Genomic DNA, 12,084 nt, shown 5'->3' on the forward strand with positions numbered 1-12,084 from the left:
GGATGTCAAGTTTGGTTACAATTTGCCTGATTAGTTTCTATACTGTGGAGATATTGTCAATAACTGCTGGTTTTGATTTCTTTAGGGAGAGCAAAGCTAAACAAGGGGAAATGTTTTTAAGTGTCGCATCAGTCATGGTCCAGAGTGCATGACTGCCACGGGCAATGGGTTAATTTTAATTGGATTTTGCATTATCTGCAAAGAAAAATAGTAATTGTAGAATAGCCAATGTGTAAGGTACCTAACTCCTGCTGTAAATGTTTAGTGTGGGTTTTTTTCCCCTTCCTCTTTGCATTAAAATTTTCAGCATATGCTGGTCAGCCTTTCACAAGCATGAGTTAGGAAATTTGAGATTTCTGTTTTCTAGATAATGCAAGATTCTTGGTGTTGGAGATTCTCATAAGAGGGAGTTGTAGGATATTTAATGAGAAATTTTCATGCTGAATTTCTTATTACAATCTGTCTTAAAACATGCACAACCAACTTGATTAATTCCATCCAGCTTGTGTTCTGCAATCTCAAATCCTCTCAAATATTAAGGGTTTGGCTTATATCTGCAGGTTTTTTTTTTTCTCTGCTTTTCCCCTACCCTTTGCTTTTAATTTAATTTCTGATATCATTCATGGTTTATTTTTCTAACCACTGCCTTTTCTCCCTGGGATGCTGTAATGCATCCACCCCCTTCCTTTTGTCTCTACCCTTTGTCCCTTTTCTGTAGAGTGCAACACCACCAAGGACTTTCAAGAGGAAGATCTCTGTGATTTGTAAGTAAGATTATTCACTTTGGTATGGTTTGATTTTGTTAGAGAAACTTTTTTGGGAATCAGTTTAATATTGAAAATCTAACATTTCTCTTTTGTTCATTGACGGACACCGCTCCATATCTTTTGACCCTTGGGGATGCTACGCTCTAAAGGAGTAAGACAAGGCAGAAAACACTTTGATTACACCCATAGGACAATCCTAGGGGGTATACTCCCACTTCCTGCTATAGTACTTAAGTTTTTGTTTTTCGGGACCTAGTTCCTTGCTGGGATCTCTGGTCCTGGCATTTTTTTCCTTTTTTAAACTGAATTTTTTTTTTTATTTTCTGTTCTGTGAGAACTACAACTACCGGACTGGGCGACGCACTGAATATCCTAGATCCTTACTATCTTCCCTGTCTGGCCAGCAAGTGTGACCCAACTTTAGCTCCTCGCTAGGTTGGCCGTGACCGCCCCACTGGAGGGGGGCTGGCTGGTGAGTGAAACACCTCGCGAGGGCGCATAGCCCTGGTCACGACACTCTTGCCTGTAGCAACCCCATTCCAAAATGGTGCGATAGACTGTTAGGAGTGGTGCTGCCCGCTCAGTTCCCAGATGTGAGTAGTGTCTTCCCTCTCCTCTGGGGAAATGTTGGGGTGGACGTGGGCCCTTCCCTGGGTTGGTAGGCCCTCCCACATGGGGTGTGTGTGTGTCCCTTCCCCCTCACTAGTGGGGTCACCCTCCCCCCAGGTTGGCCAGGCTACTTTCAGGTACGGGGTGCTGGGCTGGAGGAGGGGAAGGAGCATGCCCCTGGCGGCTCACACTAACATTATGTGGCACATGTCTGGGGTGGGGTCTCTGTTAGGACCCCCCGGCGGGCTAGAGGTACCTGAAGATTCGTTGGGGGTCCTGGGTGCTGCGCCGCCGTCATTTTTCTGTGGATGGCTGTGCTGAAGCTTCGGCGGCCATATTTTCGGATTTTCCTATTGCAATTTCCTATTGGCCTTTTTCTTGTAGTCTGTGGCAGTGACAGTGGTTCCTCTTTCTCTGATCGCTGCATGGCAAGCAGCAAGCCAATCTGGGTCCTTCCCTAAGTTGGTGGTGAGTCCCTGCTGGGTGCAGCTCCCTCTTTCTGCTATAGCAGTGCCGCTGGTGTGCTGGGACTTGTAGTACCACTTGCGTTTTTAGCAATTTTTTTCACATAACCTGGGGGCCAACCGAATTAAAAATGGAGTCCCTGGAGCATGTCACCACCTGACCCACTCTCAGAAGCTGCGGAACCCTCTGGGTCTGTCTGCCCTGGTGGCTATGATGGCGGTTCTGCAGTCCCTAGTGTCCACAGTTGTATATGGCCCTTCAAAAGCGGCCTAGCAAGAAGCGCCCCCCTTAACCTGTATCCTCTACCTCCTCAGATTTGTGAGGTTGATTTTGGCCGCTGTGGGCACCAGTCAACCCACTGGGTCTGCGTCCACGCACCCTGAGTGCCCTGACAGTGAGGATGAATCCTGCTCCACTACGACCGCGCATGAAAAAGCTCTTGTGAAGGCACTTATCAGTGCAGGATACTTTAAAATTGGAGAACACAGCAAGTGCTGTGCCGGTGCTATTTGGTACCCACAGACCATCCAAGGTGACTGGCTATTTCGACACGATTGTCGCTAGTGAGTGGGGATCCCCAAAACGCATGGTTGGAATACCTAAGCGTTAGGAGGTATCCTTTTGAAAAAATCGAACGGTTCCACCGGTGGTGGATTCTCAGTTTTCCAGACTGAATAAAGCCACGCTCCTTCCGGTGGAAAATTCCCTGTCTTTTTAAAGACCCGGTGGACAAGAGGGCTGAGGATCTGGTCTGATACCTTTTTCCCTGTGGCAGGTTCAATTTTGAGGCCGGTGTTTGCCATCACTTTGGTCTCCCAGATTTTGACGGAATGGGCAAAGCTTCTATGCCAGGATCTGGAAGGGGGTCAGCATCCTCCTGAGCTGGCGGATCAGTTGATATAGGGGTTACAGTAGATCTGTGATCTTTGGATGTGGCCCCTTTGGCTTGCAGAGTGCCTGTGATGGCTGTGATCCTTTGCCGCATGATTTGGCTAAAACATTGGTCTGCGGACCAGGCTTCCAAAAAGGTGCTGACTGAGCTCCCCTTTGTGGGCGACAGCCTGTTCGGTGCTTGTATGGAAGAGCTCATTAGAGGTCTTGCAGGAGGTAAGAGTACTCTTCTTCCTCAGGTTGCAAGAGCAAAGAGCCTCGTCGTAAACGTGGTCCATTCTTTTTGGCTCAAAAACAGCCCTTTCGTTCCGCTGGCTCGCAGGACAAGGGTTTAAGATCCTCCCGTAACTTCGCAGGAGGTTCCAAGAGACGCTGAGTTGGAAAGACAAAAGGGGGTTCTGCTGGTCCTGCTGACAAGCCTTCCTCTGCCTGAAGGGGATGCCCTCACCCGTACCTGCGGTGGGGGGACGTCTTTGTTTCTTTCCAGATCTGTGGACCTTTTTCATTCAAGACAAATGAGTCCACGAGTTGCTCCGTTTACAAGATCGAGTTTTAGTCCTTTCCTCCGGCGAGGTTCTTCCCTTCCAATTTGCACCTGTCCCCGGATCGGCTGCCTGGCCTTTACAGGGCGGTGCAGGATCTATTATCGCAGGGAGTAATTGTGCTGGTTCTGGAGTTGGAAAGTTTTTCAGGGATTTTTTTTTTTTTCCAATCGGTTTAATGTTCCCAGGAAGAAAGGCAAGGACTGTCCGCTTTTGAACCTTAAGGCTCTAAACTGCTTTGAGTTCATAAATTTAGTCATGGCATCCCTTCATCAAGGGGTTTTTCTGTCCTCTATCGATATCAGACGCTTACCTTCATATCCCAATACGTCAGGCACCAGCATTTGCTTTGCCGTGTGAGAGGAGCATTATCCATTCGTGGCGTTACCCTTTGGTCTCGTCTGAGCTCCCTAGGGTGTTCACAAAAGTGTTGGCCCTGCTCAGGCAGAGGGGGATCACGGTACTGGGTTACGTGGACGATCTCCAAGTCTTCATCTGTCTTAAAGGATGATCTGGACATCACTGTGCAAACTCTGCAAGAGTCTGGCTGAAAACTGAATTTTCAGAAATCGGCTGTGACTCAACAGATTGGACTACCTGGGCCTGACTTTTGATTCAGCCTCAGCCTGGGTTTTTCTTCCTAGGTGAAACTTCTGAAGTTGCAGTATGCGATTTGGCTCCTGTTAGCCAACCGTCGGTCATCTCTCAGGACTTGCATGCATGCAAGTGCTGGGTTAGATGGTCTCCACCTTTTTGAGGTAGTTCCGTTTGCTCCGTTCCATACCAGACCTCTGCAAAACTAGAGTCTTGCAAAGTGGTACAAGATTCCACCATCCCTGGACAATCTGATCTTGTTGAGCCGGGGTGTGAGGGGCTCCCTGATATGGTGGCTCCGTTACCCGGCGCTTTGGCAGGGTAATTACTTTTCTCCCCCTGTACTGACAGTGGTTTGCACAGATGCAAGCCTGTCTGAGTGGGGAGGTGTCTTGGGCTCAGACTCAGCTCAAGGATTTTGGACTTGGGAGGAGTCTAGTCTGCCAATCGACATCCTGGAGATTCGGGCGATCAGGCTTTGTCTGTCCCTGTAGATGAATTGTCTGCTGGGGTGCCTGGTGAGGATTCGAACAAGACAATGCCATGGATGTGGCCTTTGTCCATCATCAAGGAGCCACATTAAGTTGTCTAGCGGCCAGAGAAGTGGCCGGTATTCTAAGGTGGGCAGAACAAATATGTTCCAGCCCTCTCTGCTCTGCACATTGCAGGGGTGGAAAATTGGCAGGTGGACTATCTCAGTCGACAAGCGTTGGAGCCGGGCGAATCGTCTCTTCACCCGGAAGTGTTTCAACAATTGTCTCCGGTGGGGGACCCCTGATGTGGACCTGTTGGCCTCTCGTCTCAACCGGCAGGTTCGGAGGTTTGTGGCAAGGTCTCGGGTCATTTTGGCTGACGCTCTAGTGGCCCCGTGAGATGAGTATTGTCTAATTTACGATTTTCTTTCCATTACAACTTCTGAGCAGAATCAAGGCAGAAGGGATTCCAGTCATTCTGGTGGCTTCAGACTGGCCTCACCGGTCTTGGTATGCAGATCTAGTAGGGCTGGTAGCTGATGCTCCTTGGAGACTCCCTCTCAGAAGATCTTTTGTCTCAAGGACCGATCTTCCATCTTGCTTTACGGTCGCTGGCTTTAACGGCTTGGCTTTGAAAGCTAGGTACTGAAGGACAGAGGGTTGTAGGAATAACCAAATTTGACGGTGTTAAAAGCTAGAAAATCTACTTCATGGAAGATTTATCCGAGTCTGGAGGGCATACATTTTAGTGTGAGTCTCGGGTTTCTCCCCATTCCTTTTCAGTGCCCTGTCTGCTGGAGTTTCTACAACAGGGTGTAGATCAGCGCTTGGCTCTGGGCACAATAAAGGGCCAGATTTCAGCTTTGCCAATTTTTTTCGGACAGTTGTTGGCTGCAAATTCCTTGGTTCACACTTTCCTCCAGGGGGTTCGCCATTTGGCTCCTCCGGTGAGGTCCCTGGTACCTCCGTGGGATCTTAATTTGGCACTGTTGGTTCTTCAAAAACCGCCTTTTGGAAATATTCGTGACCTTCCTCTGCTTACTCTATCACAGTGGCTTTCTTGTCGGCTATTACTTCTGCACGCAGGGTGTCGGGAGTTGGCTGCATTGTCCTGTCAATCACCTTACTGGTGGTTCACAGTGACAAAGTGGTTTTGCGTCCCTGTCAGTTGTTCGTTCCTAAGGTCGTCTCGGGTTTCCACTTAATAGACATTGTGTTGCCTTCTTTGTGCCCTAAGCTGAAACATCCTGAAGAAATTGCCTTACATTTCCTGGATGTGGTTCGGGCAATTAGGGTGTACCTGGCGGCGACTGAGTGGATTTGAAAATCAGATTCTTTGCCCTTACAGATGGATCTCGTAAGGGGCAAGCTGCATGTGCTGCAACAATTTCCAAATGGATTAGGCAGACGGTGGTGCAGGCCTATTCCAACGGGGGTCAGGTTCCTCCCTTCCCGGTTAAGGCGTGTTCTACAAGGGCTCTTAGTGCCTCCTGGGCCTTCCATCAGGCATCAGTGGTCCAGGTGTGCAAGACGGCCACATGGTCATCTGTACACACATTGACAAAGTTTTACAAGGTAGATGTTCTTGCATCTGCGGATGCTGCATCTGGCTGTAAAGTTTTGCAGGCTGCTGTTGTCTCCTGCCTCTTGAGGGTGTATTTTTTGCTTCATTATGTTTGGCCTTTTTTGGGAGTTAAGTGTATTGCTGTTTCCACCCCTCATTGACTGCTTTGGGACATCTTAAGGGTCAAAGAAGATATAGAGCTGCGTTAGTCAATGAAAGAGAACTGGATTTTTGTCTTACCGTAAAATCCTTTTCTCTGATGATCGTTGACGGACACAGCACCTACCCCTCTGAGTTGGGGGTATGGGTATGTATTCTTCGGACACTGTTACAAAACTGATGTCCTATAGCAGGAAGTGGGAGTATACCCCCTAGAACTGTCCTATGGGCATTGTCCAATTTGTTTCCGCCTTGTCCTCCTATGGAGAGCAGCGTAACCCAAGGGTCAAAGAAGATATGGAGCTGTGTCCATCAATGATCATCAGAGAAAAGGATTTTACGGTAAGTCAGGCAGAGGCAGTTCATGAATTCTATAGATCATAGTATTGCATGTTATACATTTCTTTAAACATGTTGATTTGCCTGAATAACAAGTCCAAGAAACATATTTCTAGAATGTTGGAATACTGCCATTTTGATTGCTTTCTAAAATCATTGTGGGGCCAGATTGAAGATGAAAGTGATTGGATGGAGTCATTTTCACACTAATTTGGGTGTACAGAACAACTTTTCAGTATTTTGGATGCTTTGTCAAATTATTGCCTTTTAAAGTTGATCGGGCTGATGCAGACAAATGGTATTTTTTTTTTTTTTTTGTACTACCATCACATTTTATACATTGAACCAGTTGAATGTTCAGAATAATTGAAAATCAATATATGGCTAGCAAGTTTTTTCCATTGCACCCTAAAGGGTAATTTTAGAAGTGGACAGCGAGTCTTTTTTTGTATATTTTCTGTTTTTCATGCCCTTAGGACGCACCATACATCCTCGGGTGAAAGTGGTTATACCAGGATCGTGGCTGCATTTTTACAGGGTGTGGAATGGGGGCCCCTATTCCCATCCTTTTTCCTGGGCTATCCAGTGTGAGTGGGGATCCCAGGACCGCTGCATCCTGTGTGGCCAGCTGAGTACAGGGGAGGGAAAGGTTCGTCTATACCTTCCACTCAGTGATGATGAAGCCAGAAGTGAAAAGGATTTTGTCACTTGCAGTTTGTTTACAAGCCACACAAGCATCTGGTCAAGCAGATTGCCTCTCCCTAAATGAAAACCTGTAGCTAGTAGCCTCGAAAAAGCGGTCTGATCCTTCCTCTGGTCATTCAGCCTTCTGCTGTAAATGTACCCAACTAGCAAGCGTTACATGGGTGACTCAAAAGCGATAAATTCCTGCAGAAATCCTGGAGTTCGCAGTCTCTGGTGTGCTACCTGCGGACTAGAAATTGTACACCGGATATGTTCAAATGTCATTATGTACCCAACTAAAAAATAAAGCTGGTCTTGATATTAAATTATGGTTGTATCCTAAAATTGTTAGATCTTAACTTATCACCATTTCAGCAGCTACAAAAGGGTCCAGTCAGCCTGCACCTACCACAGGCAGTGACAATGAAGGAACTCATCCAGCTCGACGCAGGCGTTGGGGTGCCAGCACAGCTACCACTCAAAAGAAACCCTCAATTAGTATCTCTACTGAATCCTTAAAGGTAATATTTAAGAAAAAAAAAAAAAGTAACATTATAAAGATACCTGTAAATAAGGATTTCCATTGAATTATCCAGTTGTGACAGTGACCTCTGTTAACATAATGCATCTAAATACTCAATTATTACTCAATTATTGCTTTCCTAATGATACTTCTGTTAGAACTAAAAACATTGACAATCCATGTGTGATGCGGGAGTCATTTTCTCGAATGCATCCTCTGCACGCCATTTTGCTAATTAAAATGGTTGTAAAGGCTCAAGGTTTTTTTACCGTCATGCATTCTGTGCATGAATGTTAAAAACCTGTGTGCAGCAACCCCTCTAATACTTGCCTCGGCCCCTTCTCAATCCAGTGATGTGCACGAGAGCAGTGGCTTTTCTGGGTCTCTTCCTTATTGGCTGAGACTGCAGTGGGAGCCTATGACTCGCACTACTCTCTCAAATCGCAGCCAGTGAGGCAATAAGGAGAGAGCAAGGGTGGGGCAGAGCCATGCTGTGTGTAAATGAACACACACAAGCATTGGCTCATCAGTTGGCCTGCTTGGGTGCTCCCATAGCAAGCTGCTCACTATGAAGGCACTCGGCAGGAGGAGGGGAAAGGAGCGCTGGCAGAAACCCTAGAAGAGAAGGATCAGGGCTGCTCTGTGCTAAACTATTGCATGGAGCAGGTAAGTATATTATGTTTTATTTTTTAAATCTGCCAAATGCCATTTTTTTAATGGAATTGCTGGTCAGTGGCGAGTTAGGAACCCATACCACAGAGGCTTTTAAAGGTATGCTTCTACTTTAGACTATGGTCATTCTGGATTTAAAGGTAAATTCAGGAACTATTCTGATTTATTGCGCTGTTGTAGGTTTTGTTGGGTATCATTCATGCATCACTGGCTGAACTTTTCTGCAGTTGCACTTTTTTTCATTTAAAACTTTGTTTTTAGAGTCTTATACCTGAAATTAAAGAAATAAAGCAAGAAGCAGTTGTAGATCTTCATGCTGAAGATGCCCGTATTTCTGAAGATGAAAGTGAACGAAATGGTGACGACAACTCCCACGATAAAGGATTGAAAATATGCAGAACTGTTACACAAGTAAATATGCGGTTTACATTTTCTAACACAGGTAAATATGTTTGTTTCTTTAAACACAATGTTTCATACTCCTTTAATCTTTTCAGGTAGTTCCTGCAGAAGTTCAAGAAAATGGCCAGGATGAGGAGGAGGAAGATAAAAGGTCAGAGGAAGCTACTGAGGTTCCTGACCGAGATGCTGTCCCTATGGAGACAGAGGCACCACCTCCACCTGAGCAGGAAGTAAAAAAGGCTTTACCAGAAAGCCCAGCACCGGCAGAAGTCAGAGGTATTCAGATTTATTTAAATGTGTAAATTTGTAGTTTTTTTTTTTCTTTTTTTTTTTTTCTATCCAATATAACATTCTCGCTGACTATGCAACTTCTTGATAGTTACATTAGGTGATACCTTACTAAGGAGGTCAATCAGCCAGCAGAAAACAAGTGTTTCTATTACAATTGATGACCCAGTGCGCACAGCTTCACAGCAGCCATCACCCCCAAGAAGAAAACCTAGCTGTATTGTACACATCTGCAATCTGGTAAGTGTATGAAGTTCTTCCTAAACTGCAGCTGGGTGTACAAAATATTCATTCCAATTATCTAGCCAACAGTATATGGTTAAAGGAGAAGTATGACCAAAGCTGTTTTGGCAATACTTCTCCTGTGAGTGACAGGAGTGCACTTCTCCACTCCTGTCACCCAGATTTAGCCAACAGCGGACTAAAGTCTGCTGTCAACTAACATCACAGAGCAAGTAATAACGTTGAGCTCTTCCCAGATGTCTAACTGGCAGCTGGCTCAGCCTCTCAGCCACTCCTAACCCTCCACACTCTGGTGACCCAGTAAGTGCTGGATGGGCAGAGCATAGAGTGGTGATCGAAAGTCATCGCTCTGCTCAGAGCTGACCTAAGAACTCAGCGATCAACAGTCTTTGATGCTCAGTTCTTGGTGTAGATCCGGCATGGGACAGATGCAGCTCAGATCGTGCTGCAACAATCTAGGTGAGCATGGTCAACGATTTCCATGCTTCTCATTTCATGTGAGTGCGGCTATATAGCGATGTATATGAGGTAGTTGCTTTCAGTCAGATTGATAATTTTTGCAAGTCCTTGTAGTTGCATAACTTCCTTGCACTAGGACTGTAATTGTAAAGGCATTGGTTCACATTCCTTGCAATTCCAACACCTCCATGGCTATAAAATAGTAATCATTTTTGATGCAGTCTTTTGCAAGATGCCATAATTCTAGAAGTTCAGAAAAAGACCACCTCAGATTTTCAACCAATTATAGCACCTGTCCCAATTAAAACAGCTCCTTTATTATCTTTGATGTCCCAATAAGAACAGTTGGCATCCCTAAATTTTTTTAACTGAGGAATGCCAGAATGTGTTCACTAGGCTCACTAGGCTCACTATTTTTCTATCATTATAATTTAACTGCTAGTAGTATAGAGCAACTCAATAACACAACACATTGGTTGCTGTGTAGTCATTAGGAGCGGTTTTAATCCTGTTTTTTGTGGCTATTAGACCCTAACGTTGTGTTTTGTTACAGGTTCGCCCTTTCACCTTGGGACAACTAAAAGAACTACTTTTACGTACTGGTACCTTAGTAGAGGAAAACTTTTGGATAGACAAAATAAAGTCTCATTGTTATGTCACAGTAAGTTCCTATGACTGTTTTTCCTGTAACGTTTTCGGCTTTCTTCAGACCGGGTTAGATATATAGATAGATATTTTAGATGCCATATTAAAACAGCTGCACTTGCCAAAAATTGGTGCTGTCGTTCTCAGCTGCAGGTTTAGTGCAAAAGAGTGTGGGCTGACTCGCTCAGATCCAGCCTATAAAAAAAGCTGGATGTTAGAGGTTCAATATGGGAGAACACACAATTATAAAAAACCTAATATAATAATGAGCATTAAAATGGAGATTAAGAACATAGGTGTGAATGCCTCCAAGGAATCCACATATTGGCAAAAAAAATACCCTACTCTTGGTACTGTAAGTGATATAAAGTTTGTCAAACAAGATAATTGTAGAATCTATATGCTTCTGGTAGCCAGGTCAGTGTTTTGCCAATTATCGGCTTCTTCAAGACCCAATATAGTAGAAAACACTAAACATAGTGGTTTATAGAGCAAATTGTATTTATGAACATCAATAAGATACCATACTGTGTAAACAATGATAAATCTAGTTTCCAAAATTCTGTAAGATAATGCTCAAATCAATGTTTTAGATTAGTTTCCACCAGCATAGCCTCTTGGTGGGCACAGGGGCTTCAGGAGCAACCACCAAACAGCGGGAAGCTGCCATAGGCAGCATAAATTCAGGGATCTAAAAGGCAGGAGAGGAGCCCCCTGAGTATAAATTGGTCACGGTTTACTAATTGTGTATAATAGGTCCACTTACTGGATGTGTCAGGCACAATAGCAAAGGGGTACTGTAGGGTGACAAGGGAATTGTTCTAAGAAGGGATTATGGTTTCCAAAAGAGTCAGGAAAACACCAAAGAATAAGACCCCACGTCAGAAATGTTAGTACAAATGCTGTAATTGGGAAATACTCCGATAACCCCCCATCCCATTAAGGAACATCTAGAACTCAGGATGCACATCCTAGGATCAAAAAGACAACCAGTGACCGGATAGCATTCATGCACTTGAGCCAAGGGCCAACAAAAATGCCATATATTATCGAAATAGGTTTTCTGTCCTGCCAATCCGTAAGTACATGGTAGGGGGTCAAAAATATCAGACCTGCATTCAGGGTAATGGCCCAAATGCTATAAACTATACCACAGCTCACAAGTCTACTGCATTAGCATACCTTACTGCTGCCAGGTCACATATCCTTGCTCTGGAGTAAGGCCCAAATATCGTTGTCTGCAGATTAATGGTCCTTGAACCACTTCATTATACTCGTAACGCCACATGCATGCTGTAGCAGACTGGTACACCAAGATTTGTAAAACCCCTCTTATGGCTCTTCCGCAAACATAAGGCATTCATATCACAGGTTATACATGTATGACCTACTACTAAAAGGCTTCTCAGCCACAACCTTTTCTTCCAGCATCCAAAGAACTATTCAGTGCCTTCAAACCTTTGGCTGGATAATCAACTGTCTGCTCTCCAGCCCTCACACCTTCTGGAGCAGTACTGTGTCTGGGTTTAGTCTCGGACGCAACCTAAGCCAGATTTTTCCTACTGTAGGGGAAAGCTGCTTCCCTATGGTCCCATGCAAGGCCCCTCAGGGTCACATCTGCACCTTCATTTGCTTCTGCATGAGGGTTCTTAGCTTGCTATTAGCTGCCTCCAAAGCAGCTCCCTTTGCCCAGTTTCACTCCAGATCTCTTAAATACAACATGGAACAAGCAAATCCAATGGTTAGATCACCTAGTGCTTCTATC

The 12,084-nt window shown here is 45.1% G+C and overlaps 1 protein-coding gene across 1 annotated transcript in view; it reads left to right on the forward strand.

Annotated features, from left to right (window-relative positions):
• Nucleotides 1-12,084, forward strand: part of ACIN1 (apoptotic chromatin condensation inducer 1) — a 219,613-nt gene that overhangs the window by 193,246 nt on the left and 14,283 nt on the right. Inside the window, exons 12-17 of the mRNA XM_082244819.1 lie at nucleotides 719-764; nucleotides 7,463-7,608; nucleotides 8,544-8,693; nucleotides 8,780-8,960; nucleotides 9,064-9,212; nucleotides 10,228-10,335. Coding sequence (XP_082100945.1) covers nucleotides 719-764; nucleotides 7,463-7,608; nucleotides 8,544-8,693; nucleotides 8,780-8,960; nucleotides 9,064-9,212; nucleotides 10,228-10,335 — 780 coding nt within the window. The remainder of the gene's footprint in view (nucleotides 1-718; nucleotides 765-7,462; nucleotides 7,609-8,543; nucleotides 8,694-8,779; nucleotides 8,961-9,063; nucleotides 9,213-10,227; nucleotides 10,336-12,084) is intronic.

The sequence above is a fragment of the Pelophylax lessonae genome, assembly GCF_965119305.1.
Source record: "Pelophylax lessonae genome assembly, chromosome: 1".
NCBI lineage: Eukaryota > Metazoa > Chordata > Amphibia > Anura > Ranidae > Pelophylax > Pelophylax lessonae.